At 41.6% G+C, this 26,071-nt stretch overlaps 1 protein-coding gene across 2 annotated transcripts; it reads left to right on the forward strand.

The window, feature by feature from the left end:
• On the forward strand, positions 1 to 8,238 carry LOC101438346 (free fatty acid receptor 3). Of its 2 annotated transcripts, none has more exons than XM_071208978.1 (3): positions 1 to 83; positions 319 to 2,732; positions 3,860 to 8,238. In XM_071208978.1, exon 2 carries the CDS (start codon positions 330 to 332, stop codon positions 1,305 to 1,307), a length of 978 nt encoding a protein of 325 aa, XP_071065079.1. In that variant the 5' UTR covers positions 1 to 83; positions 319 to 329; the 3' UTR covers positions 1,308 to 2,732; positions 3,860 to 8,238. The 2 variants fall into 2 exon arrangements, with proteins under 2 accessions (XP_071065079.1, XP_058135226.1); XM_058279243.1 differs by having other exon boundaries at positions 26 to 83; positions 319 to 1,309.
• Positions 8,239 to 26,071: the final 17,833 nt, after the last annotated feature.

Below are 26,071 nucleotides of genomic sequence, written 5' to 3' on the forward strand. Positions count from 1 at the left end.
AGATCTGCCAGATAAAGAGCAAACCATACATGCTTTGGAGGAGACGGCAAGGCACCAGAGGACCTGGGCTCTCGAATAAGCAGGTGAGCATGGGGCCTACAGGAAGGTGTAGAGGATGGGCAAGTAGGTAGAACTGGCATTTTGCTGCATTCTTTGCTGAGGAAATAGAATGGTTCAGAAGATGGGCAGGCTGTCGGGGAAAGCACCAGGGGAAGCTGGGGCTTGAGGCAATGTTTCATGCTAAGAGTTGAGATGCTGCTGGGAAAGGGCCAGAAGGTCCCCCTCACACACACCAACTCTGTCCCTCTCTTCCCCAAGTGGCCATCACCATGGGCACAGGCCCGGAACAATCCTTCTCTCCTGGAAATCACTGGCTCTACTTCTCCGTGTACCTCTTCACCTTCCTCATGGGGCTGCCCCTCAACCTGGTGGCCCTGGTGATCTTCGTGGGCAAGCTGCGTCGCCGCCCAGTGGCTGTGGACGTGCTCCTGCTCAATCTGACCCTCTCGGACCTGCTCCTGCTGATCTTCCTGCCAGTCCGCATGGTGGAGGCGGCCAGTGGCATGCGCTGGACCATGCCCTTCTTCCTCTGCCCCTTCTCCGGATCCCTCTTCTTCACCACCATCTATCTCACCTCCCTATTCCTGGCAGCCGTGAGCATCGAGCGCTTCCTGAGCGTGGCGTACCCCGTGTGGTACAAGGCCCGGCCAAGACCAAGACAGGCTGGTCTGGTCAGTGGGGCCTGCTGGCTCATTGCCACCGCCCACTGCAGCTTGGTCTATATTGTCGAATTATTAGGGGACTCCTCCCAAAGTCAGAGTGTCAATGGAACCTGTTACCTGGAGTTCCGGAAGGACCAGCTGGCCATTCTCCTGCCTGTCCGGCTAGAGATGGCAGTGGTCCTTTTTGGGGTGCCCCTGCTCATCACCTGCTACTGCTACAGCCGCCTGGTGTGGATCCTCGGCAGGGGAGCCAGCCATCGCCGGCGGAAGAGGGTGGCAGGGCTTGTAGCAGCCACGCTGCTCAACTTCCTCGTCTGCTTTGGGCCCTACAATGCATCCCATGTCGTGGGCTACATCCAGGACAAAAGCCCATCCTGGAGAAGCTACGTGCTGCTCCTCAGCACCCTGAATTCCTGTGTTGACCCCCTTGTCTACTACTTTTCATCGTCTGAGTTCCAAGCAGACTTTCACAGGCTGCTGAGGAGGGTGACTGTGGCCTGTGGGCCTTGGAGGCTGGAAGGCAGCGTGGAACTGAAGGCGAATGAAGGAGAGCGACAGCTGACCGAGCTGTCCAATGTGGAGTAAAGGTAGTAGATTCTAGGGGACTGTGGAACAGGGTGGCCAGGTGGTTTGGGCTGAAAGCTGGGTCTTCTGGCTCATCATCCCAGGGTGCTGCTTAATCTCAAGTCAAGCAGGACCTTGGCATGGCAGACTGGGGTCTGCAGTGGCTGAGGGCAAAGCATCCTTCCGCCTTTCTAAGGGTGCGCCGCAAAGCCTGACTCCTGCTTGCACCTTAATGGCCTCCCTCCACATCCTCCCATGTAACATGGATGTGACTGACCCTGGGAGAGTCAGGGTGAGAGACCTCTAGAGAAAAATGAGCCCCCTTTGGCTGTGGGCCGCCTTCCATGGACCTCTGCTGGTAAGGGAGGAATTAGAGCTGTGGCCAGGATCTGAGGGAGCTGCCCAGAGGCTTAGACAGTGGACGGGAAGATCCACAACTCAGAGCAGCTCTACCTGCAGGAGTGGGTGCTGGGGATCCCGGGATGAGGGGCATCCTGCTCTCATTGGAGTGCTTCCAGGAAGCTTCTGTTGCTCCATCTATTCAGATCTTCAGGGACATTTATGACAAATGGCAGAAGAAAGTTACCCAAATAAATTTGGTAGCAAGCAAAAGGGAACAGTCTTTCTTTATTTTCCTGCTTTTCCTTATGGTGAACTTGGGTCAGTGGAATTGGTGTGTGGAAGGATAAAAGAGCCATAAGTTGCAGAAAAGTGCTAAATGACAAGATGCCAACACCCTGAGAGAGGATCTGGATGGGATCGATAAAAATAACAGCCAACCCATCTTAAAGGGCATGACCTTCCTCCATCCTCTCATGGCCCTGTGGTAGGTACAATTATCCTCTTTTACAAGCCAGGACATAAGCACAGAAGGGAAGTCTCTTACCTGGGGCCTAGGGCTGGTAAGTGATTGAAGCAGGACTGAAGCTGGTATTTGGCTCTGGAGCCCGTGCTCCCAGCCTTCAGCTGCATATCAACCGCTGTGACCCGGCCCCACCACACGCCCAAAGCCAAGGAGGCCATCTGGCCAGCAGTCAAATGTCAGCAGTTCAGGATGAGGCAGAGAACTAGGAGATCGACTACCTGTGTTGTTGGGTTCTCTTCCCAGTAAAAATACCCTTGTGAAAAAATAAATTCAGATCATCAGTCAGCATGGTGACTTTAGGGTTCTACAAACATAGATGTGTTTTCCTAGAGCTATTTTCATCCCGAACTTCATCATTTAGGAAGTTTTCATTTTCCACTGGTGCAAGCGAACCAGCTGGGTGAGGACCTGCCGTGCCCGACAAGGAAATGAGAGAAATGCTGGCACCTATTGGCACTCCATCAGCATTCTTCATGAGCAGTTATTGAGCACCTGCTCTGGGCAGCTGGCTGAGCTGAGAAGTTCAGCCTGTTCAAAAGTCTCCTGATGTCTTTAGCGTCTGCTTTCTTCCTGAGGCTCAGGTGACTGGGAGAATGAGGGCTGTGGGTGGGAGACAACTTGGGTGGGAAGACAGAGACCCTGTCTCTGTGGAGGGATGAGGCCTGAGGTGCCGATGGCTCATGTGTGTCCCAAGGCCCTGATTCCTGGTGGTTGTGAAGAAGTTGATGGAACATGGGCCTTCAGAGTCAGAGAGGGAAGAAGGGTGACATAATGGGCTGTCACAGGAACGTTTCCTGTGATCCCAAAATTGGTAACAAGGACCCAGATCAGAGGACAAAGAGGAACTGAAAACAGTAAGATCAGGAGTCTTATCCCCACCCCAGGCTTTTTTTTTTCCCCTTTGTTTTTGTTAATAAAATTCTATTGAAGTATATCACTCATACATGAACATTCATAAACAAGTGCATAGTAATGGTTATGAACTTACAAAACAAACATGCATATCCTCACACATGGCTCCCATACATCTCCCCACCACCAATACCTTGCATTGTTGTGAAACGTTTGTCACAAACTATGAAAAAGCATCGTCAAAATATTACTACCAACTATAGCCCGTAACTTACATTTGGTGTATTTGCCCCCAACCCACCTGATTATTAACTTTGTATTAGTATTATACATTTTTTTATTGTTCATGACAGAATGTTCTCATATTTGTCCTGTTAACACAGTCCATCCTGCACCACTAATTCCTGTGTTAGCCATCCCCATGTTCTGAACAATCCGTTCAAAGCGGACACTCAGTGGCTCTCGTTTTCTTCATCACCTCAGTCAATTTTAGAACCTATCCTTTTTTTTTCTGTTTTCTGTTTTTAAAAGCCTTCACCATTTCTAGAAGATCCAATGCTCTTAGCAACACCAAGGAGGGGCCTTTTTCAGCAAAGTTGTCACACTTCTTGGGCACCAAACTGAGGAGCAGGCAAGAGTCCAGCAGCTCTAACTAGGCCACGCAAAACAGAGAAGAACTTCTGGGCTTCCCCAGACAGGGACGCTTCCGACCTGCAGCAACCCCCCCCCCCACCTGAGCCATGAGGCGACTCATTCCCAGTGCTAAGTATTTCATGAAATTCCAGCTTTCTTGATGTATGGTTTGAATCAGCATTTTCAACTCTGACCAGACTGTTTCCTCCCTTTCTTTTGTTAGAGTTGTCCCACTGAAAGCCTGGGGCACAACACTTCCCACGTAGGACTGCTCTGTGACAGCCTGAGGGTGAACCACAACTCCCCCAGACAACGACTGAGTCTTCCAGGGAAATCTGTAGCCATAGCTTCCTTCACAAAACCTGCTGCCCTGCGGAAACACTGTTCCCCAGCTCAAGGCTCGCTGTTTGGAGTCCCACCCCAGGTTTAATAAGAGGAATTGGAGGCAGCTTAACTGGCTTTGCAGCACCACCCCACCCAGCACGACTCCCATCCCAGTCTGTAGGAGCAAAAGAAGAGGCAGGTAGGAGGATGAAAAGCCACCAGAAGCTGGGACAAAGGTCTGGTGATGACGAGGGGAGTGACAAGGCTCTTTGTTGTCACCCTGAGGCCAAGGCCAAGGCCAAGGCACTCTCAGAGAGGCAGACTTTAGGAGGAAGGAGGGTATATTTTATCCGAGCAGGGGAGGTGAGGGTGTAAGTGTACGTGTGAGTCATGGAGCACATGCCAGTGTGAGTCTCCCATGGGTGAGGGGACTTCCGGTAAAGCTGGGAATGCTGGGGTGCCGGAGGGCTTCTTTCCAGGGTTGGATCTCCCAATGACGTGACCAAAGGCCTGAGCTTGTAGCTTTAGAAGAGAGCCAGGGTTTGGGCACCTGACCCACAGAGGACCCCAAAGGCACTCAGTATTAGCTAAACCTTGTTTCTCTACCTTTTCTGCATGATTGCTGCCATAAGTAGCTTCTGAATATATATTTTTTCCTACTCAACAACCCTCCCAGGAACTTTTAAAACCACATATACATAATAATACTGCATATCTGTTCATGTGTTGTGGCCTTTGGAGGGCCAAACGTTCTGTAATATCTATGATTTTTTTAACCCCCAAGAATTACTTTTCACCCCTGCAGGTGGAATATTGCTCCTGCTGAGCATGCACAAGCTAGACAAGCAGGCTGAGGGAAAGGAGCGATCCAGCCTGCCTCACACACTGTACTCCAGCAGGCTTGGGTTTATTTTCTTGCTGCAGGAAGGGAGCTTCCCCTCTGGGCCATCCCACAAAGGAAGGGATGGGGTATGTAAGGGCTTTGTGGTAAGGGTGGAGTCTAAGGGGAATTTCAGTGAAGCAGAGGCTCTACCAAACCAGGGCTGTGTGTAAAAGATGACTATCAGGGCAGGCTAAGAAGTGGACTTAGGCTCCTAAACCTTTGGGGACTACAAAGTAGAGATAAAAGAAGGATGCTGTATCTGAATACTCCTTAAATAAAGTCCTGGTGGGTTGGAAATCAAGGCTGCTGCTCTGTGTCAATGGACTAAGATCTTCAAGCAGGAGTGGGATGTTCCATTCTTACTGATTTCAAACAGCAAAGTTTCTGACAGACTATGATATTAGAGAACTGGGTTTCTCAGAGAAGGTAATTTTGCTAAATTAACTAAAACAGCTTCTAAGGATTCGCAAGAGGAACTAACTGATGGCCATGAAGTAGAAGGAACATTTCCCTCCTAGAAGGAAGAGTCTTCCTTCACCAAAACCCAGGGCAGTATAATTCAGACGGATGGGACAGGACAAAAAGTGGACCTGGCCCATCCCTGCCACAAATTACCTGGGACACAGGTCAAGTTTAAGGTTAGAGGATCATGAGAAGGAGCCTGGGAGTTTTAAATGACCAGTGTGACCAAAAACCAAAGGACACTACCAAAGAAGTCATTAATGAATTAGTCAAGGAATATGACAAGATTGAAGGCAGTGAGTCATAAAAGCCCTGCATGCTGGTGCCCCCAAAAGATCATGCTGTCCAGAAAACCAGAGGGAATCGGGAGTGTAACGTAGGAGGGGGAGCAGGAACGCATCCACTGGGGAAGAGAGGCTGCCTGGAGGCGTTTCATGAGTTTAACACGTCTTCAACTGGAGACTGGACAGCTTGGGAAGCAGCACTCAGGCAGTGCACCTTCCTGGGGGACCCAAGGAAGCTGTGATGCAAAACAGGAGAGGTTGAAATGCTTCAACGGGAGCCTGGCAAGGAAGCAAAACCTAGGCGAGTCAAGGGCCAGGGGAGGATGGAAGGGGGGTGAAGGACAAGGAAATGAGACAAAAGCTAGGAGTCTGCAGAACAGTTCCTAGAATCATCCTGAAGGAGGAAGCAGAGCAGTGACCACAGCAGGAGGACACACTTGAAGACAAGTCAGGGCTTAGTCCTGGAAGAGGGCAACTGGAGGTGAGGCCTGGGCCTGCACGGAGGAAACAGAGAGAATGAAATGGTGTGAGAAAGTGCTTGACTTTTAACCTTCCCCTCCTGACAGGAGTAATTATTATGATTACAAAAGCCACAAGAGATACAGGGCGTTAAGGTCCCTAAAATTCATATGGTATGTGGAAACCTGCTGACTTCCCTTCTAGCGGCCAGTTCTGAAAAGCCATCCATGTGCAGGCAGCTCAAGATATCGAGGTGGCAGCCCGAGTTTGGGACAAGGATGCAGGATCACATTCCAGGGAAAGGATGGGGTGGAGGGATAAATGCTGAGAAACACCAGAGGAAGTGCAGTCTGGGCAGAGTTCACCCCTCACGCAGGTGTGCAGGCAGGGGACAGAAAATGTTGCAGAATAGGAATAAATGTTGCAGAAATATTTTTGAAGTGCGTGTGGGGGTGTAATTTATTGGCTCTAGACTAGAAGGTTACAATGATGACCAATGAGCGCAGTCCTAACAAGTGATTCTCGTTCCCTGCGGCAGCCCCCCAGCCCTGGGAGCTGAATCATGACTGGCACTAATCGTGACAATTTTGAACCCCTTTTCTGGTTACTGGTCTCAGGATGGACACATCACCCGATCTGGCCAAGCTGAGATAAGAAGATCTGGGGGTCTGTTAGAAATATTTTCCTCCATGATAAAAGAGATAGATGTGTGAGGAACTATTCTTTATGTTATGAGGAAGTGATGCTAGGAACCACAGCAGTCATTTTGGGGCCGAGGTTGAGTCACTGTTGGCCAGATAGTTTCTAATTTGCAGCCAATTCCATGGTCTCTAGAATGGATTAGCCTATACTGACATCTCCTATAGCCCACTAACCCCTCTGAGGCCACCCAATGACATCCTCTACTACTTTAAAAGAGTTCATGATCCTGGCATCTCCAGCCTCTGCTACATGTGCTTTTAAGAGCTATGTATTTTCTTGCATTAATCTTTCACTTGCCTCTATTATGGTTATACTCAGGAGATTTCTTATGGTTCTGGCCAGATCTCTGGCACCAACTTGTCAGGATTCCCCTCATTCAGAAGGAGCCTATGAGAGCAGTTTCACATCTACTGTAATTGCACCTATATTAAAAAATGGAAAATAAGTGTCAGCGAGGATGTAGAGAAATAGGAACCCTCCTACATTGTTGGTAGGAACTTAAAATGGTACAACTTCTGTGGAAAACAGCTTGTCAGTTCCTCAAAAAAATAAATATAGAATATCATATGACCCACCAATCCCACTTCTAGGAATTCTAGAACTAAAAAGAGGGACATTGACAGATACTTGTACACCAATATGTTTCGGACCATTATTCACAATAGCCAAAAGGTGGAAACAACCCAAATGTCCATCTGTAGATTAATGGATAAACACAAAGCTGTATATACATAAAATGGAATAGTTGCTTTAAATAGGGATGAAGTTCTGATACCTGCTACTATATGAATGAACCTTGAAGACACATATGGAGTGAAATAAGTTAGATATAAATGGACAGATATTATATGATTTCACTATATGAAATACCTAGAATATGCAAACTCATAGAGACAGAATGCAGAGCAAAGGCTAGAGAGGCAGAGGGCAGGGGAGTTAATGTAGAATAGGTGTAGGTTTTCTGTTTGGGGTAATGGGAAAGTTCTGGTAACAGATGGTGGTCAGAGTAGTGTAACGCTGTGAAAGTAATTGTTCCCACTGAATGGTAAAGTATGTTTTGTATATATATATATATATTTCTGCAATTAAATAAAAAAGGACAACTAAAGAGACAATGACAATTAAATGCAATACATGATCTTGGACGGGGTCTAATATGGAGAAAATGTTCAAAAGAACATTACTGGGACACATGAAACAAATGGAATATAGAATGTAAGCTTTTTATCAATGCTGTATTTCTTGAATTTGACTGTATTTAAGTGGTTACACTAGTGAATATCCTTGTTCTTAGGACATGTACATCCAAGTATTATCTGTTCAAGGAGCAATGTACTCTCAAATGTTCATAAATAGAGAGATATACAGATGGATGATAGATATGAAAAAAAAAGGAAGAGAGGGAGTAAGAAAGATGATGGATAGGTGGATAGAATGACATGTTAAATGTGTCAAAACATTAAAATTGGTGGGCATTTTGAAGTCCTCTATATGGGTTTTGTATTATTTTTGCAACTGTCCTGTAACTTTGAAATTATTTCAAAATAATTGTGTGTGCTATAACCATACGATGTAATACTACTCAGTAACAAAAAGAAAAAACTACTTATATATACAACAATACAGCTTCTTAGAGAAAGCAGGTTGCCGAGGGTCTGCATAGGAGAAGAGGTGGGGATTGACTGGGAAGACACCAGATGGAATATTCTGTATCTTGACTGTGATGAGGGCTGCACAGGTGTGTATATTTGCCAAAACTCATCACATAAAACGGGTGCAATTTTATAGTATATCAATTAAACTACAATAAGGCTAATTAAAAAATAAAAGGTGCCACCTCCCTCCATGCCCATTGTTAGTACTCAACATCATCAATAAAATTTCCTAAAACCAGAGGTCTCTGCCTCTGCCATGCCACTCAACAGTGGTCATGACTGCTGTGAGATATCCCACGTTACATACAGGGACAGACTTGACGGTGCACACAGGTGACGAACAGCACTTAGTCTCAGTGCAGGAGACCACAGGGAGAGGTGGGAACAAGGGCAAACTAGAGCGCACACAGACCATCCGAACTTAACTCCTGCCTTGTTCCCAAGCTGAATGTTGGGCTCAGTGCCACAGTACTTTCCAATTTTTCAACCCCCAAATCTAGTTGTTATTGTTGTTTTTGAAATCTTATACTTTTCAAGCCATTGGTCAATTCAAACTTTTACAATCATGTGTGTGTGGAATCAAAATGGCCTGCGTGCTGTCAGTCCAGCTTCCAGGCATCTAGTTGGTCTACAGGAGGGAGGCTGAAGAGGGTGCAGATGCCAGGGATGGGTGGGCAGGAAGTATGAGGAAGTGGGACTGTGCCATAAGCACAGCTCAGAAATACCATTGTCCAGATCTGGCAACAAACAGCCGCAAAGACCTGCTGACTTTCTAAGAACATCCTTAGCAGCCTCTTGTTCTCATTTTCCTGCCTGTCCGTCACAGCAGCCCTTCTCTGAGAGCCGTGTCCCCCACTCACAAGGGTGATCCCTGGAGGTACCAGGCAGGGAGGGGAGGGCAGTTCCTAGGCCCCCACATTCTCCTGAGCCATCTATCTCCATCCTGGTGGCTCCTCCTGCACCTGTGTTCTGGAAGGCGGCTGTTTCCAGCCTCACCCCTGGGCCCCTCTTTTCCTCTGCTCTACACCCTCTTCCCTGGAGCCACTACCCTGGCTTTAAATGCCGATGCCTCCCAAATTTCTATCTCCAGGCCTAGACTCTTGTATCTAACTGTGTACAGGACACACACATGGTAATTAGTTTTCACCACTGCTATTCAACATTGTACTAGAAGCACTATCCAAGGCCATTAGGTAAGAAAAAGAAATAAAGAGCATCCAAATTGGAAGGAAGTAAACCTTTTCCTATTTGCAGTAAGCATCATGCTATACATAGAAAATTCCAGAAAACCTATAAGAAAGCTACTAGAGGGAAGCAGACGTGGCTCAACTGATAGAACATCTGCCTACCATATGGGAGGGTCCAGGGTTCAATACCCAGGGCCTCCTGACTCGTGTGGTGAGCTGGCCCATGTGCAGAGCTGTTGCACATAAGGAGTGCCATGCTACACAGGGGCGCCCCAGCATGGGGATGTCCCACGCGCAAGGAGTGCGCCCTGCAAGGAGAACAGCCTTGCATGAGAAAAGCTCAGCCCACCCAGGAGTGGTGCTGCATACACGGAGAGCTGACGCAGCAAGATGATGTAACAAAAAAGAGACGCAGTTTCCAGGTACCACCAAGGGTGCAAGCGAACACAGAAGAACACACAGTGAGTGGATGCATAGAGCAGACATGGGGCGGAGAGGGGAGAGAAATAAATAAAAATAAATCTTAAAAAAAAAAAAAGAAAGCTACCAGCCCTAATAAATGAATTCATGGAAAACCACAAAACATTGCTAAAAGAAATAAGAGAAGACCTAAATAGATAAGACATCCACCGTTGTTCATGGATTGGAAGACTAAACATTGTCAAGTCATCAGTACTACCCAAAGTGTTTTATAGATTAACACAATTCCAATAAAAATCCCAACAGCCTTCCTTGCAGAAATGGAAAAGCCCATCTTCAAACCCACATGGAAGGAGAAGGGACCCCAAAGAGTCAAAACAACTTAAATAAGAACAAAGTTGGAGAATTCACATTTCCTGATTTTACAACTTATTACAAAGCTAAAGTAATCAAAACAGTGTAGGACTGGCACAAAGACAGAAGACCAATGGAATAGAAGGAGAGTTCAGAAATAAAATCTCATATTTATGGTCAATTGATTTATGAAAGTAATGCCAAGTCCACTCAATGGGAAAAGAATAGTCTGTTCAACAAATGGTGCTGGGAAAATTGGATATCCACTTGCAAAAGAATGAAAGTGGACCCCTACTTCACACCATATACAAAAATCAACTCAAAACAGATCAAAGACCTAAACATAAGAACTAATACTATAAAGTCCTGGAAGAAAATGGGGAATATCTTCAATGGATTCTTAGACTTTACACCAAAAGCACAAGCACAATAAAACTTTTAAAGAAACCCATAGAACTGTACTACACAAAAAGTGTGCCCTAATGTAAAATATAGATTTTAGTTAATCATATAATTATAATAATATTTGTTCATCAATTGTAACAAATGTAACATACTAATGCAAAATGTTAATAATAGGGAAAACTGCATGTGAGGGGTATGAGAACTATGTACTTTCTACATGGCTTTTCTGTAAACCTGTTATGACTCAAAAAAATAAAGAAAAGAAAGGGACAGCAAGATTAAAAGAGAAAAGGAAAAAGGGAGAAGGAAGGAGGAAGGAGGGAGAGAGGGAGGGAGAGAGGAAAGAAAAGAAAAAATTAGAAAAGAAAAGAAAAGAAAAAAACTTGCCTGGGAAGAGGTGTAATGTAATCCTGCAAGGCAGAACCCTAAAAGGTCAGGGGACATTGGACAAACTTGGAGTTTTGGAGTTAATACCTGTACTTGTGGCCCATTTTGCAAAGGTGAAGGATGGCACCCTGATCCATGAGAGTGTTGGCAGAGGGAGAGTGGACTTGAATACCTGGGCATCTGCTCTGACAAAACAAGGAGGAGGAACTGTACTTGTTCCTCTGATGCTGATAAAGCCATAAGCATATAGGAGTACAAGAAGTGGGAGCTACATGCCAGGTATGCACTAAGTGGTTTACACAAAAGATCTCTCTTTATGTGTAAATGTCTACAAGGGCAAGGATTTCTGTCTTATTCACTGATACGTCACTGGTGCCTAACAGAGCGTGACACACAGTAGGTGCTCATTAAATATTTGCTGAATGAATTTAATGCAAAACAATATTAACTCTTCCAATCCATTACCACACGATGTCTTGCTATTTTTAGGCCTTCTTTAATTTCTCTCAGCAGGGTTTTGTAGTTTGTAGTAGACAAGTCTTTTGTATCTTTGGTTAAATTTATTCCTAATTTTTTTTTCAATATTTTCAGTTTCCTCTTTGGATTATTCATGACTAGTGTATAGGAACTCGTCTAATTTTTTAAAAAAACTTTTTATTGTAGTAACTGATAGATAGCATAACATTTCCTTTTTAACCACATTCAAGTGTGCAAATCAGTGGAATTAGTTATAGTCACAATATAATACCATTGATTTTAGTATGTTGGTCTCATACCCTGCCACTTTGCTGAACTCATTTATTAGCTGGAATAGTTTTCTTGCGGACTCCTCTGAATTTTTTATATATAAGATCATGTTGTTTACAAATATAGTTTTAATTCTTCCTTTACAATTGGATGTGTTTTATATTTTTGCCTTGACTAATTGCTCTGGTAAGAACTTTTAGTAAAATATTGAATAGTAGTGGTGAAAGAAGATATCCTTGTCTCATTCCTGATCTCAGGGGAAAAACTTTTAGTATTTACCCTTTGAGTATGATGTTAGCTATGGGTTTTTAATTTATGCTTTTTACATGTTGAAAAAGTTCCTTCCTATTCCTGCTATCCTAATCTTTTTTTTTTAATCAATAAAGGGTGTTGGATTTGTAAAATACCTTTTCTGTATCAAATGAGATAATCAAGGTGTTTTTTCCTTCATTTTATTTATGTATTCCATTAATTGATTTACTTATGTTGAATCACCCTTGACTTCCTGGGATAAATCCTACTTGGTCATTTTAAGTATGCTGTTTGCTAGTATTTTGTTCAGGATTTTTGCATCTAGTGTCATGACAGAAATTAGACTGTAATTTTATTTTCTTGTGATGTCTTTATGAGGCTTTGGTATCAGAATAATGCTGATTCTATGGAATGAATTAGGAAGTGTTCACTCCCTCTCATATTCTTTCAAAGACATTTTTTTAGTTAGAGAATTTGTAGGTTTATAGAAAAATCATGCAGAAAATAGTTTCCATACCCCCAATTATTAATAGCTTGCATTAGTGTGGTACCTTTATTACAACAGATGGAAGAATATTATTATCATTATTATTTTTAAAGATTTATTTATTTATTTATTTCTCTCCCCTCCTCCCCCACCCCCCTGGTTGTCTGTTCTCTGTGTCTATTTGCTGTGTCTTCTTCTTTGTCCGCTTCTGTTGTTTTCAACGGCATGGGAATCTGTGTTCCTTTTTGTTGTGTCATCTTGTGTGTCAGCTCTCAGTGTGTGCGGTGCCATTCTTGGGCAGGTGCACTTTCTTTCACGCTGGGCGGCTCTCCTTATGGGGCGCACTCCTTGTGTGTGGGGATCCCCTATGCGGGGACACCCCTGCGTGGCAGGGCACTCCTTGCGCGCATCAGCACTGCGCATGGGCCAGCTCCACACCGGTCAAGGAAGCCCGGGGTTTGAACTGCGGGCCTCCCATGTGGTAGACGGACGCCCTAACCACTGGGCCAAGTCTGCTTCCCAGAATATTATTATAATTGTACTATTAACTATAGTCCATGGTTTACTTTAGGGTTCCCTTTTTGTGTTGTATTGTCCTATGGATTTTTTTTTAAAGATTTATTTTATTTATTTCTCTCCCATCCCTCCCACTCCTGTTGTCTGCTCTCTGTGAACACTTGCAGTGTTCTTCTGTGTCCGTTTGCACCCTCTGTGGCACTGGGAAACTGCATCTCTTTTTTTGTTGTTGTTGCGTCATCTTGCGTCAGCTCTCCATGTATGCAGCGCCACTCCTAGGTGGGCTGCGCTTTTTCACGTAGGGCAGCTCTCCTTGACGGGAGCACTACTTGCATGTGAGGGGGCGTCCCTGCGTGGCATGGCACTCCTTGCACGCAGCAGCTCTGTGTGTGGGTCAGTTTACCACATGGTCAGGAAGCCCTCGATATCGAATCTTGGACCCTCTCATATGGTAGGCAGATGCTCTATCAGTTGAGCCACGTCCACTTCCCTGTCCTATGGGTTTTTAAAAAATTTTATCTAGCCTTGTAAAGCCACATTCAAATATATAATGCAGTTCTGTTAATTATGTTTACAATATTGTGCTACCATCACCACCATCCATTACCAAATTTTTCCATCATCTCAAATAGAAATATTAGTATTAATTCCCCATTCCCTACTCCAATCCCAGGCTCTGGTAACCTAGTTACCTGGTTTGTTATTCTATGAATTTGCTTATTTTATTATTTTCTATCAGTGAAGTCATGCAATATTTGTTCTTTTGTGTCTGGCTTATCTCACCAACATGATGTCTTCATGGGTTATCCATGTTGTTGCATGGATCAGATCATCATTCCTTTTTGTAGCTGAATAATCTTCCACTGTATGTAGATATTTTTATCCATTCATTGGTTGATGGGCACTTGGGTTGCTTCCATCTTTCGGCAACTGTAAATAATACCGCTATGAATATCATTGTGCAATTATCTTTATGAGTCCCTGCTTTCACTTCTTTGGGATATATACCCAAAAGTGAGATTTCTGGACCATATAGCAATTTTATACTTAACTTTCTGGGGAACCAGCAAACTATTTTCCACACTGGCTGCACCATTTTACATTTCCACTAACAATTAATGAATGTTCCAATTTCTCCACATCCTCTTTATTACTTGTAATTTTCTGTTACTGTTGTTTTTTTAAAGTAATCATTCTACTGGATCCAAAATGTTATCTCATTGTGGTTTTGGTTTGCATTTCCCTAACGGCTAATGATGCTGAATATCTTTTCATGTGATTTTTGGCCATTTGTGTATCTTCTTTGAAGAAATATCTATTCAAGTTTTTGTTTTGTTTTGTTTTTTACCTTTTTTATTGGGTTGTTTGTCTTTTTGTTGTTGAGTTGTAAGATTTCTTTATATATTCTGGGTATTAAGCCTTTATTGGATATGCGGTTTCCAAATATTTTCTCCCATTCTGTGGGATGTCTTTTACTTTCACAATAAAATCCTTCAATGCACAAAAGTTTTAAATTTTGATGAGGTTCCATTTATCTATTTATTTTTCTTTTGTTGTTTGTGCCTTGGGTGTAAAGTCTAGGAAACCAATACTTAGCACAATGTCCTAAAGATGTTCCCCAATATTTTCTCCTAGGAGTTTTATAGTTCTGGTTCTTATATTTAGGTCCATTTGGGGTATATTTTTGTATATGATGCAAGATAGGGGTCCACCTTTGTTCTTTTTTTTTTTTACATGTGGACGTCCAGTTTCCCAAGCACCATTTCTTAAAGAGATTCTTCTTTCCCAAATGAGTGGACTTGGAACCCTTGTCAAAAATCAGTTGGCCATAGATGTGAGGATTGATTTCTGAACTCTCAATTCAATTTCATTTGTCTATATATCTGTTATATTGTCAGTACCATGCTGTTTTGATTACTGTGATTTTGTAATAAGTCTTACAATTGGACATTATGAGTCTTCAACTTTGTTCTTTTTCAAGATGGTTTTGACTATTCATGGTCTCTTATCCTTCCATGTAAATTAAAAAAAAATTTTTAACATATTTACATTTTATATAAATGGAATCATGTCTAATTTCTTTCATTTAGCATAATGTGTTTGTTGTTTTGGGTTTTTTTGCCTGATATTAACAACTTGTAACATTAACATACATTTCTTCAGTTTCAAAGAAAAAGAGTCTTTTATATGCAATAATACCCATATTCATACTTCACATGAGGTTTCACTATGCTATATGGTCCCATGTTAATTTTTTAGCTTTCCTTCTAGTAATATACATTATATTAGACTTTCCCTTTCAACCAGTCATTCCCATATAATAGCACTGCTAGTTACAAAGATTATGATATGCTCTCACCTTTTCTGTTCATTTCCATTTACAACTTTTTATCAATTCTGCACAGACTAACCCTCAGCTTTCCATCATCTAACATCATTCTATGTTCTAATGACCTATATTCTAATTATTAACTCCATGAGTTTGTGCAATATATTTCATTCATAACAGCACATTTATACACCATTTGTCCTTTTGTGTCTGTCTTGCTTCACTCAACATAATGTCCTCCAGTTTCATCCATGTCCTCATATGCTTCATGACTTCATTTCTTCGTACAGCTGCATAATATTCCATCGTGTGTATACACCACCATTTGTTTATCCATTCATTGGCTGATGGCCACCTCTGTTGTTCCCATCTTTCGGCAATCATGAATGACGCCGCTAGGAACACTGGTGTGCAAATGTTGGTTCGTGTCACTGTTTTCCATTCTTCTGGATATATTCCCAGTAGAGGAATTGCTGGATCATATGGCAGTTCTATATTTAGCTTCCTGAGGAGCCGCCAAACTGTCTTCCACAGAGGCTGCACTATTTTATAATTCCACCAACAGTGAAGGAGTGTTCCTATTTCTCCACATCCTCTCCAGCTCTTATTGTTCTTTTTTTTTTTTAATAATGGCCATTCTGTGAGGTGGGAGATGATCTCTCATTGTCATTTTGTTTTGCATTTCCCTAAAAACTATTGGACATTTTTTCATGTGATTTTTGGTCATTTGTATTTTCTCTTTGGAGAAATGGCTATTTAAGTCTTTTGCCCATTTTTAAATTGGATTGCTTGTTCTTCTATTGTTGAGTTGTATGTTCTCTTTATATAGAATGGAAATGAAATTCTTATTGGATATGTGGTTTCCAAATATTTTCCCCCATTGAGTGGGCTGTCTTTTCACTTTCTTGAAGATGTCCTTTGAATTACAAAAGTATTTAAGTTTGAGAAGGTCCCATTTATCCAGGTCTTGAAGATGATTTCCTACATTTTCTTCTAGGAGCTTCCTGGTTCTAGCTTTTATATTTAGGTCTCTGATCCATTTTGAGTTCATTTTTGTCTAAGGTGTGAGAAAGAGGTCCTCTTTCTTTCTTTTGGCTATGGATATCCAGTTATCCCAGCACAATTTGTTGAACAGACTGTTCTTACCCAGCTGGGTGGGTTTGACAGTCTTGTCAAAAATCACTTGACCACAGATCTGAGAGCCAGTTTCTGAACCATCAGTTCAGTTCCATTGATCTATGTGTTTGTCTTTATGCCAGTACTATGCTGTTATTACCACTGTACCTAGGTAATATGATTTAAAGTCTGGAAGTGAGAGTCCTCCAACTTTGCTTTTCCTTTTTAAGATATTTCTGGCTATTTGGGGCCCCTTACCCTTCCAAATAAATGTGATAATTGTGTTTTCCATTTGTTTAAAAAGATGCTGGTAGAATTTTTATTGGGATTGCATTAAATCTGTATATCAATTTGGGTAGAATTGACATCTTAATGATATTTAGTCTTCCAATCCATGAGCATGGAATGGTCTTCCAATTATTTAGGTCTTTTAAAGTTTCTTTTAGTGGGAAGCAGACTTGGCCCAATGGATAGGGCATCCGCCTACCACATGGGAGATCCATGGTTCAAACCCCGGGCCTCCTTGACCTGTGTGGAGCTGGCCCATGTGCAGTGCTGATGTATGCAAGGAGTGCCAGGCCACGCAGGGGTGTCCCTGCATAGGGGAGCCCCACGCACAAGGAGTGCACCCCATAAGGAGAGCCGCCCAGTGCGAAAGAAAGTGCAGTCTGCCCAAGAATGGTGCTGCACACATGGAGAGTTGACACAACAAGATGATGTAACAAAAAGAAACACAGATTCCTGGTGCCACCAATAAGGATAGAAGTGGTCACAGAAGAGCACACAGTGAATGGACACAGAGAGCAGACAACTGGGGGGGGGACGGGAAAGAAAGAAATAAAAAATAAATCTTAAAAAAAATTTCTTTTAGCAATGCATTGTAGTTTTCTGAATACAACTGCTTTAAGTTTATTCCTAAATATTTCTTTTAATCACTATTGAAAATAGAATTTTTTCCTGACTTCCTCCTCAGATTGTGCATTACTCGTATATAGAAACACCACTGATTTTTGGGTATTAATCTTGTATCCTGCCACTCGATTGTAGTTATTTATTAGTTCTAGCAGCTTTGTTGTAGATTTTTCAGGACTTTCAAGGTATAGAATCATATCATCTGCAAATGGTCAAAGTTTTACTTCCTCCTTTCTGATGTGGATGCTTTTTATTTCTTTTTCTTGCCTGATTGCTCTAGCTAAAACATCTAGCACTATATTGAACAACAATAGTGACAGTGGGCATCCTTGTCTTATCTCTGATCTCAAAGAGAAAGGTTTTAGTCTTTCACCATTGAGTACAATGATAGCTGTGGGTTTTTCATATATGGCCTTTAACATGTTGAGAAAGCTTTCTTCAATTCCTATTTTTTGTAGTATTTTTATCAAGAAAGGATGCTGTATTTTGTCAAAAAGCCTTTTCTGTATCAATTGATAGGGTCATGTGGTTTTTCTTCTTTGATTTATTAATGTGGTGTATTATGCTGATTGATTTTCTTGTGTTGAACCACCTTGCATGCCTGGTATAAAACCCACTTGATCACGATGAGTAATTCTTTTACTATTGTTGGATTTGATTAGCAAATATTTTGCTGAGGATTTTTGCATCCATATTTATTAGAAATGTGGTCTGTTATTTTCTTTTTTTCATAATATCTTTACCTGGCATTGGTATTAGGGTGATTTGGTTTCACAGAATGAGTTTTGTAGTGATACTTCTTGTTCAATTTTTTGTAAGAGCTTGAGTAAGATTTGTATTAAATCTTTTTGAATGCTTGGTAGAACTCACCTGTAAAACCATCTCATCCTGGGCTTTTTGTTTTGGGGAGCTATTTGATGACTGCTTCAATATCTTTATTTGTGATTGGTCTGCTAAGGTCTTCTGTTTCTTCTAGGGTCAGTGTAGATTGTTCATACATTCCTAGAAATTTTTCCATTTCATCTACATTGTCTAGTTTGTTAGCATACAGTTGTTCATAGTATCCTCTTATGATCTCTTTTATTTCTATGGGGTCAATAGTAATATCCCCATTTTCATTTTTAAATTTTATTTATTTGCATTTTCTCTCTTTTCTTCTTTATCAGTCTAGGTAAGAGTTGGTTAATTTTGTTATTCTTCTTGAAGAACCAACTTTTGGTTTTGTTAATTCTATTTTTTTGGTTCTCACTTGTGTTTATTTCTTCTCTGATCTTTGTTATTTCATTCCTTCTACTTGCTTTGGGAACTGTTTGCTGTTCTTTCTCTAGTTCTTCCAGCTGTGTAGTTAGGTCATTGATTTTGGCTCTTTCTTCTTTTTTAATGTCAACATTTCCCTCTCAGCACTGCCTCCCTGCATCCCATAGGTTCTGATATGTTGTGTTTTCATTTTCATTCATCTCAAGATATTGATTTCTCTCATAATTTGACACACTGATTATTTAAGAGTGTGTTTTTTAATCTCCATATGTTTGTGAATTTTCCTTTTCTGCCTCTTGTTGATTTCCAACTTTATTCCATTATGACCAGAGAAAGTGCTTTGTATAACTTCAATCTTGTTGAATTTGTTGACATCTGTTTGTGACCCAAAATATAGTCTAGCCTGGAGAAAGATCTGTGAGCACTTGAGAATGTATATCCTTGTGGGAGAGTGTGGGCTATGATGTGGACCATTGACCATGAGGTGCAGCGATGCTTAGAGATGTATTCACCAAATGCAATGAATGTGTCATGATGATGGAGGAGAATGTTGCTATGGGGGGAGTAGTGGGGTGAGGGGTTGGGGGATACATGGGAACCTCATATTTTTTGAATGTAATATTTTAAAAAATGAATTAAAATAATTAATTAATTAAAAAAAAGAGAAGTATATCCTGCTGTTCTGGGGTACAATGTTCTGTATATGTCTATTAGGTTTAGTCCATTTATCATATTATTCAAGCTCTCTGTTTCCTTATTGATCTTCTGCCCAGATGTTCTGTCCAATGCTGAGAGTGGTGTATTGAAGTCCTCAACTATTATTGCAAAAATATCTATTTCTCCCTTCAGTTTTTCCAGTGTTTGCGTCATATATTGGGATGCCCTGGTAGATGCGTATGCATTTATGATTGTTATTTCTTTCTGGTGAATTGCCCCTTTTATTCATTCCTTGTAACAGTTTGCTTTTAAAGTCTATTTCACTTGATATTAGTATAGCTACTCCAACTTTTTTGTTGTTGCTACTGCATGAGTGGAATATCTTTTTCCAGCCTTTCACTTTCAATCTATTGGTATTCTTGGGTCTAATGTGAGTCTCTTATAGACAGCATATAGATGGCTCATATTTTCTTATCCATTCTGACAGTCTTTGTCTTTTGATTGGGGAGTTTAATCCATTAACATTCAATATTATTACTGTAAAATCAGTTCTTATTTCACCCATTTTGATCTTTGTGCTTTATCTGTCATATTTTATTTTCACCACTCCTTTCACTTTCAGTTGCTTTTACAGATATAATCTTCATTTCTAGACTCTTTTCCAAGCCTCTCTCTCGCCTGTCTTTTCTTTTTGGGCTGTAGCACTCCCTTTAGTATTTCTTGCAAAGCCAGCTCTTGGTTACAAACTCTCTCTGTTTCTGTTTATCTGTGAATATTCTAAACTCACCCTCATTTTTACAAGTCAATCTTGCTAGATATAAGATTCTTGGCTGGAAAGTTTTCTCTTGTAGTATCTTACCACTAGTAGTATCATACCACTGCCTTCTTGTCTCCTGGATTTCTAATGAGAAATCGGCACTTAATATTATTGGCTATCCCTTATATGTTATGTATCACTTTCCTCTTGCTGCTCTCAGGATTCTTTGTCTTTGGCATTTGACATTCTAATTAGTATGTGTCTTGGAGTTGGTCTATTTCAATTTATTAGGACAGGAGTCCATTTACTTCTCGGACTTATATAACTATGTCCTTCAATAGGGTTGGGAAATTTTCTACCATTATTTCTTCAAATATGCCTTCTGCCCTTTTCCCCTTCTCTTCTCCTTCTGGAACATCATGACACATATGTTTGCAAGTCTCTTGCTGTCGTTTAATTTCCTGAGATGCTGATCAAATTTTCTATTCTTTCCTTCATTCATTCTTTTGCATGCTCACTTTTGGAGGCCATATCTTTGAGCTCAGTGATCCTTTCTTCTGCCTCCTCAAATCTGCTGTTATATGCCTACAGTGTATTTTTAAAGTAAATCAATTTTATTGATACATGTTAATAAAGCATATAATTCATCTGAAGTGTACAATCAATGGTATTTGGTATAATCTCATAGTTGTGTGTGATCATTATTAGAGCATTTTAACTAAAGCATTTTCATTATTTCAATAATAATAATAAAAAAACATAAAATGAGTAAATTCCTCACCTCTCAATCTATGTTCCCCTGCTGTACATAATTGCTATTTCTGGCTATTCTTGCACAATTATTTATTTGTTTATTAAGCAGTTTTATTGAGATATATTCACATACCATATGATCTATCCAAAGCATATAATTGATGGCTTTTAGTATAATCACAGTATTGTACATTCATCATCTCAAAAAATTTTGAACATATTCATTACACCAAAAGGAATGATTCCACACCCCTTAGCACTCCTTCCTCAGCCCTACATAACCACTAATCGAATTTCATATTTATTAATTGATTTATATTTACTTTTTATATAAATGGAGTCATACAATACATAGTACTCTGTGTCTGGTCTCCTTTGCTTAGTATAATGTGGTTGTTTTGGTTTTTTTTTTTTTTTTTGTCTGATATTGCCATTTTGTAGTATTAACCTACATTTGTCCAGCTTCAAGGAAAAATGGTCATATATATGCAACTTTACCTATATTCATATTTCACTTAATATACTTATATTTCATATAGTATATTTAGTTCATAGTAGTGCAATCATACAGTATTTGTCCTTTTGTGTCTGGCTTGCTTCACTCAACATAATGTCCTTCAGTTTCATCCATGTTGTCATATGTTTCATGACTTCATTTCTTCTTATTGCTGCATAATATTCCATCATGTGTATACTCCACAATTTTGTTTAGCCATTCATCAGTTGATGGACACCTGGGTAGTTTCCAGCTTTTGGCTATAAGTGAATAATGCTGCTATGAACATCAGTGTGCAGATGTCTATTTGTGTCACTGCTCTTGGTTCTTTTGGGTATATACCTAGCAATGTTATTGCCAGGTCTTATGGCAAGTCTATATTCAACTTCCTGAGGAACTGCCAAACAGTCCTCCACAGTGGCTGTGCCACTGTATATTCCCACCAAGAATGAATTTTTTATTTCATTTATTGTCTTTTCATTCCCATAAGATCTGCTATTTTTCTATATATACTTTCAGATTCTTCTTTGTGCACACCCAGTATCTTCTAAATATCCTTAATCTCTTTAGCCACCTCATTGAATTTATTAAGGATATTTGTTTAAACATCTATGATTAGTTGTCTCAACTCCTTCATGTCATCTAGAGGCTTATCTTGTTCCTTTAACTGGGCCATATCTTCCTGTTTCCTGGTATGGATTGTAATTTTTTGTTGTGTCTTGGCATCTGGCTTACTAGATATATTTATTCAGAGTGCAGTCTCTCTCTTTAGTTTAGGGGTTTCTTGCCCTTTCTCCCTTGCTGGTTGTGTAGTAGGACCCAAGGATGAAGTTGGTACTATAGCTGTGGAGGCTAAAGCTGCCTGCATTGCCCCAGGACTGATGAAGCTTCTCCCACTTTTCTTCTTTGCTAGGGATAGGGACAGAGCTGCAGCTATGTGTAAAAATACAAGTCATGCAGGCCAAGACTGTGTGTAGTTGCCCTGAGAGACTGATGAAGTTTCATACCCCTTCTGCCTCTGCTGGAGGTGGGGATGGAGCTGCAGGTGTGGACAACAATCTATGCCATGTAGGTCCAAAATCACTGCAGTTGCCCAGGTAGACTGACAGAGCACTGGTCCCTCATCCTTCCCTGCCAGGGGAGGGGATGGACCATCTGGAGTGGCCAACAATCTAACCTGTGTGGCCAAATGTGCCTGCAGTTGCTCTGAGAGGCTGTGTACTGTCCCTTCTGACATTTAGGGGGTGGGGATGGAACCACAGGCACCCAACTGTTCAATCTATGTGAGCCAAAATTGCCTGGCATTGCCCGGAGAGGCTGAGGAAACACCAGATCCTCCTATCCTATTAGGGGTGCATCCACAGACACCCAAAAGTACAGTCTGTGCAGGCCAAAATGCCTGCTATTGCCCAGAAAGGCTAAGGAAACACAACTCCCCCCTATCCTGGTAGGGGGAAGAGGGCGGGGGTGGAGATGAAATTGAAGGCACTCAACAAACCAGTTCAAGTGAGCTGAAAGTGCCTGCAGTTGCCCAAAGAGGCTGAGGAAACATATCTCCCCTCCTATCCTATTGGGGCGTGAGGATGGAGCTACAGGTGTCTGAATATCCAGTCTGTGCGCATGCTCATAGCACCTGCAGTTGGCCAGAGAGGCTGAAGAAACTCCAGCCCCCTCCTATCCTATGGGGGTAAAGGGGTGGAGATGGAATCAAAGGTGCTCAACAAACCAGTTTGTGTGGACCAAAAGCACCTGAGAGGCCAAGGAACAAGGCGCCTCTCCTATCCTATTGGGGAGCAGGGATTGAGCCCCAGGTGTTCAACTATTCAGTCTGTCCTAGCTGAAAGTGCCTTCAGTTACCCAGAGAGGCTAGTGCAGGTCCTGCCAGCTTCCTCCCTGCCAGAGGTAGGGCTGGAGCCTAGGCTAGGGCTGCAATCCAATCTGGGTGGGAAGAAGCCAGACCCTACCATAACTGTGATTTGCAATCAGCCCTGCTTCTCCTCATGCTGTGGGCAGAGTTAAAATAGTGGCTACCACCCTCTTCCCTACATGGACAGTTTCAAACTTTAGCTGTTCTTAGGATTATACTTTAGCCAGCCAAATTTACTAGTCAGTAGCTGAAATTCGTGGTCAACCATCTTTTCCTCTCCCATCTTTGGGAATTGGAGCTTTCAACTCTAGCCACAGAATAGCTCCCAAAGTGGCTTGTACCACTAGTGGAGGATGGGCACTGACCTCCACAACATGGAATGCTCTCTCAAACAACTTCACTCCAGATGGGCAGTGTCCTTTTTCCATTCTTTCAAGGATATTGCAAGATGCTCTTCTGATCTTCTGGACCTGCCTCCCCAATAGGTGCTTTAGATAGCTCTGAATGATTACTAACTACCCTGTAGGAAAAGCTGACTCTTGGAGCTCCTTACTCAGCTGCCATATTGCCCCTCTGATCTCCTTCCATATACATTTGATTAGCTTTTACATTTCTGCAAAGAAGGAGACTGGAATTTTGATTGGGATTGCATTAAATCTGTAAATAGTTTTTGGGAGAATTGACATCTTAACAATATTTAGTTTTCCAATCCATGAGCATGGAATGTCATTCTCTTTATTTAGGTCTCCTTTGATTTCTTTTAGCACTGTTTTGTAGTTTTCCATATACAAATTCTTTGCTAGATTTATTCCTAGATATTTGATTCTTTTGCTTTCCATTATAAATGGCATTTTTTTTCTTGATGACTTCTTCAGAGCATTAATTTCAAGCATATAGAACACTGGTGGTTTTTGAATGTTGATCTTGTACCCTACCACTTTGTTGACTTCATTAATTAGTTCTAGTATTAATAGCTTGGTTGCAGCTTTTCAGGATTATCTGTATTATATAGGATCATGTCATCTGCAAATAGGGAACATTTTACTTCTTCCTTTCCAATTTGTATGGCTTTAGCTTCTTTCACTTGCTAATTGCTATGACAAAAACTTCCAGTACAATGTTGAATAACAGTGGTGAAAGTGGCCATCTTGTCTTGTTACTGATCTCACCATTGAGGTTGATGTTAGTGGTGAGCTTTATATATATGCCCTTTATCATGTTTAGAAACTTAACTTCTATAGCTTGTTTTCTAAGTGTTTTTATCAAAAGTGGTTCTAGATTTTGTCAAATGCCTTTTATGTGTCAATTGAAATGATCACATGTTTTTTCCTTCATTCTGTTAGTATTACATTAACTGATTTTCTTATGTTGAATCACTCTTGCATATGTGGGAAAAATCCCACTTCATCATGGTATACAATTCTTTTAATGTGCTGTTGGATTCAGATTGCTAGTTTTTGTTGATGAATTTTACATATCGTAAGTATTTTAGTCTGCTAGGCTACCAAAAGCAATATACCTGAAATGGGATGGTTTTTACAATGGGGATTTACTGGTTTACAAGCTTACAATTTTGAGGCCGAGAAAAATGTCCAAGTCAAGGCATCATGAGGCAATACTTTCTCCCTGAAGACTGGCTGCTGGTAATTCAGAACTCCTCTGTCACAAGGCAAGGCACAAGCCAACTTCACTGGTCTTTCCCTTCTCTTCTCGGTTTCGTTGCTTTCAGCTAGCTTGCTTCCATGGCTTTCTCTCTGTAACCTCTCTGTATTCATCCTGTTTTATAAAGGACTCTAATAAGAGGATTAAGACCCATGTTGGGATACTCCTTAACTGAAGTAACCTAATCAAAAGGCCCTACTTATAATAGGTTTACACCCAAAGGAATGAATTTGCTTTAAGAACATATTTTTTCTGGGATCCATACAGTTTCAAACCATCACACTCCACCTCCTGAGCCACCAAAAGAGATACTCTTTCCATATGCAAATACCTTCATTCCATCACAATATCTCAAAAGCCTTAAATCATTTCAGTAACAATATTAAGTACAAAGGCTCATCAAAAGCACTTACAGGTTGTGGTCTGTTCCCCTCTGGCTGTGGACCTGTGCATTTTATATAAGTTATCTGCTTCCAATATCCAATAGAGGAACAGTCATAGAATAAATATTCCAATTTCATACGGAGAAATTAAAAGGAAAATGGGTTATGTGTCCCAAACAGTTCTGAATCCCTGCAGGGCATAATCCATTAAATTTTCAAGTCTGGGAGCCATCTATAGAATGATGCTTGGTCCTCAGGGCCTGATGGAGCAGCAGGCCCACCCTTTCCAAGTGCTTGTGCAGTGGCTTGGCCCTCTCCAACACTGGGATGAAGGCTCTGACATCTCTAAGCTTTGGGATGATGGCCAACTTCTCAACTCAGCCTCGTCGAGCACTGGGGTGGCAGCTGGACTCTAGGCTCCACTCTCCTCAAACATTGGGGTGGCATCCAGCCTCTAAAATTCCTCAGGCATTTGAGAAACCTGGGGTTCTAACACTTTTCCTGAACAATGGGAAAGAAGGCCTGCCTTCTCCTACCTCCGGGACATACTCATGGTTTCCACACACAGAGGTGGGTCTGCTCTCTTGGTCCAAGAAGATGTCTTCATTCCAGACCTCAGCTTCCATGGTTTTGCCTTCGAAGTCATTTTTCCTTCAAACTCTCCCTTTTCTGTCCCTTCTAGTCCAAGTTGGCAGTGATACCATTCATACAGAACTCACCAA

This window comes from Dasypus novemcinctus, chromosome 18, assembly GCF_030445035.2.
Source record: "Dasypus novemcinctus isolate mDasNov1 chromosome 18, mDasNov1.1.hap2, whole genome shotgun sequence".
NCBI lineage: Eukaryota > Metazoa > Chordata > Mammalia > Cingulata > Dasypodidae > Dasypus > Dasypus novemcinctus.

What these genes read in the sequence shown, in the direction of transcription:
- LOC101438346 (XM_071208978.1), top strand. Translation starts at nt 330, where the DNA reads ATGGGCACAGGCCCGGAACAATCCTTCTCTCCTGGAAATCACTGGCTC.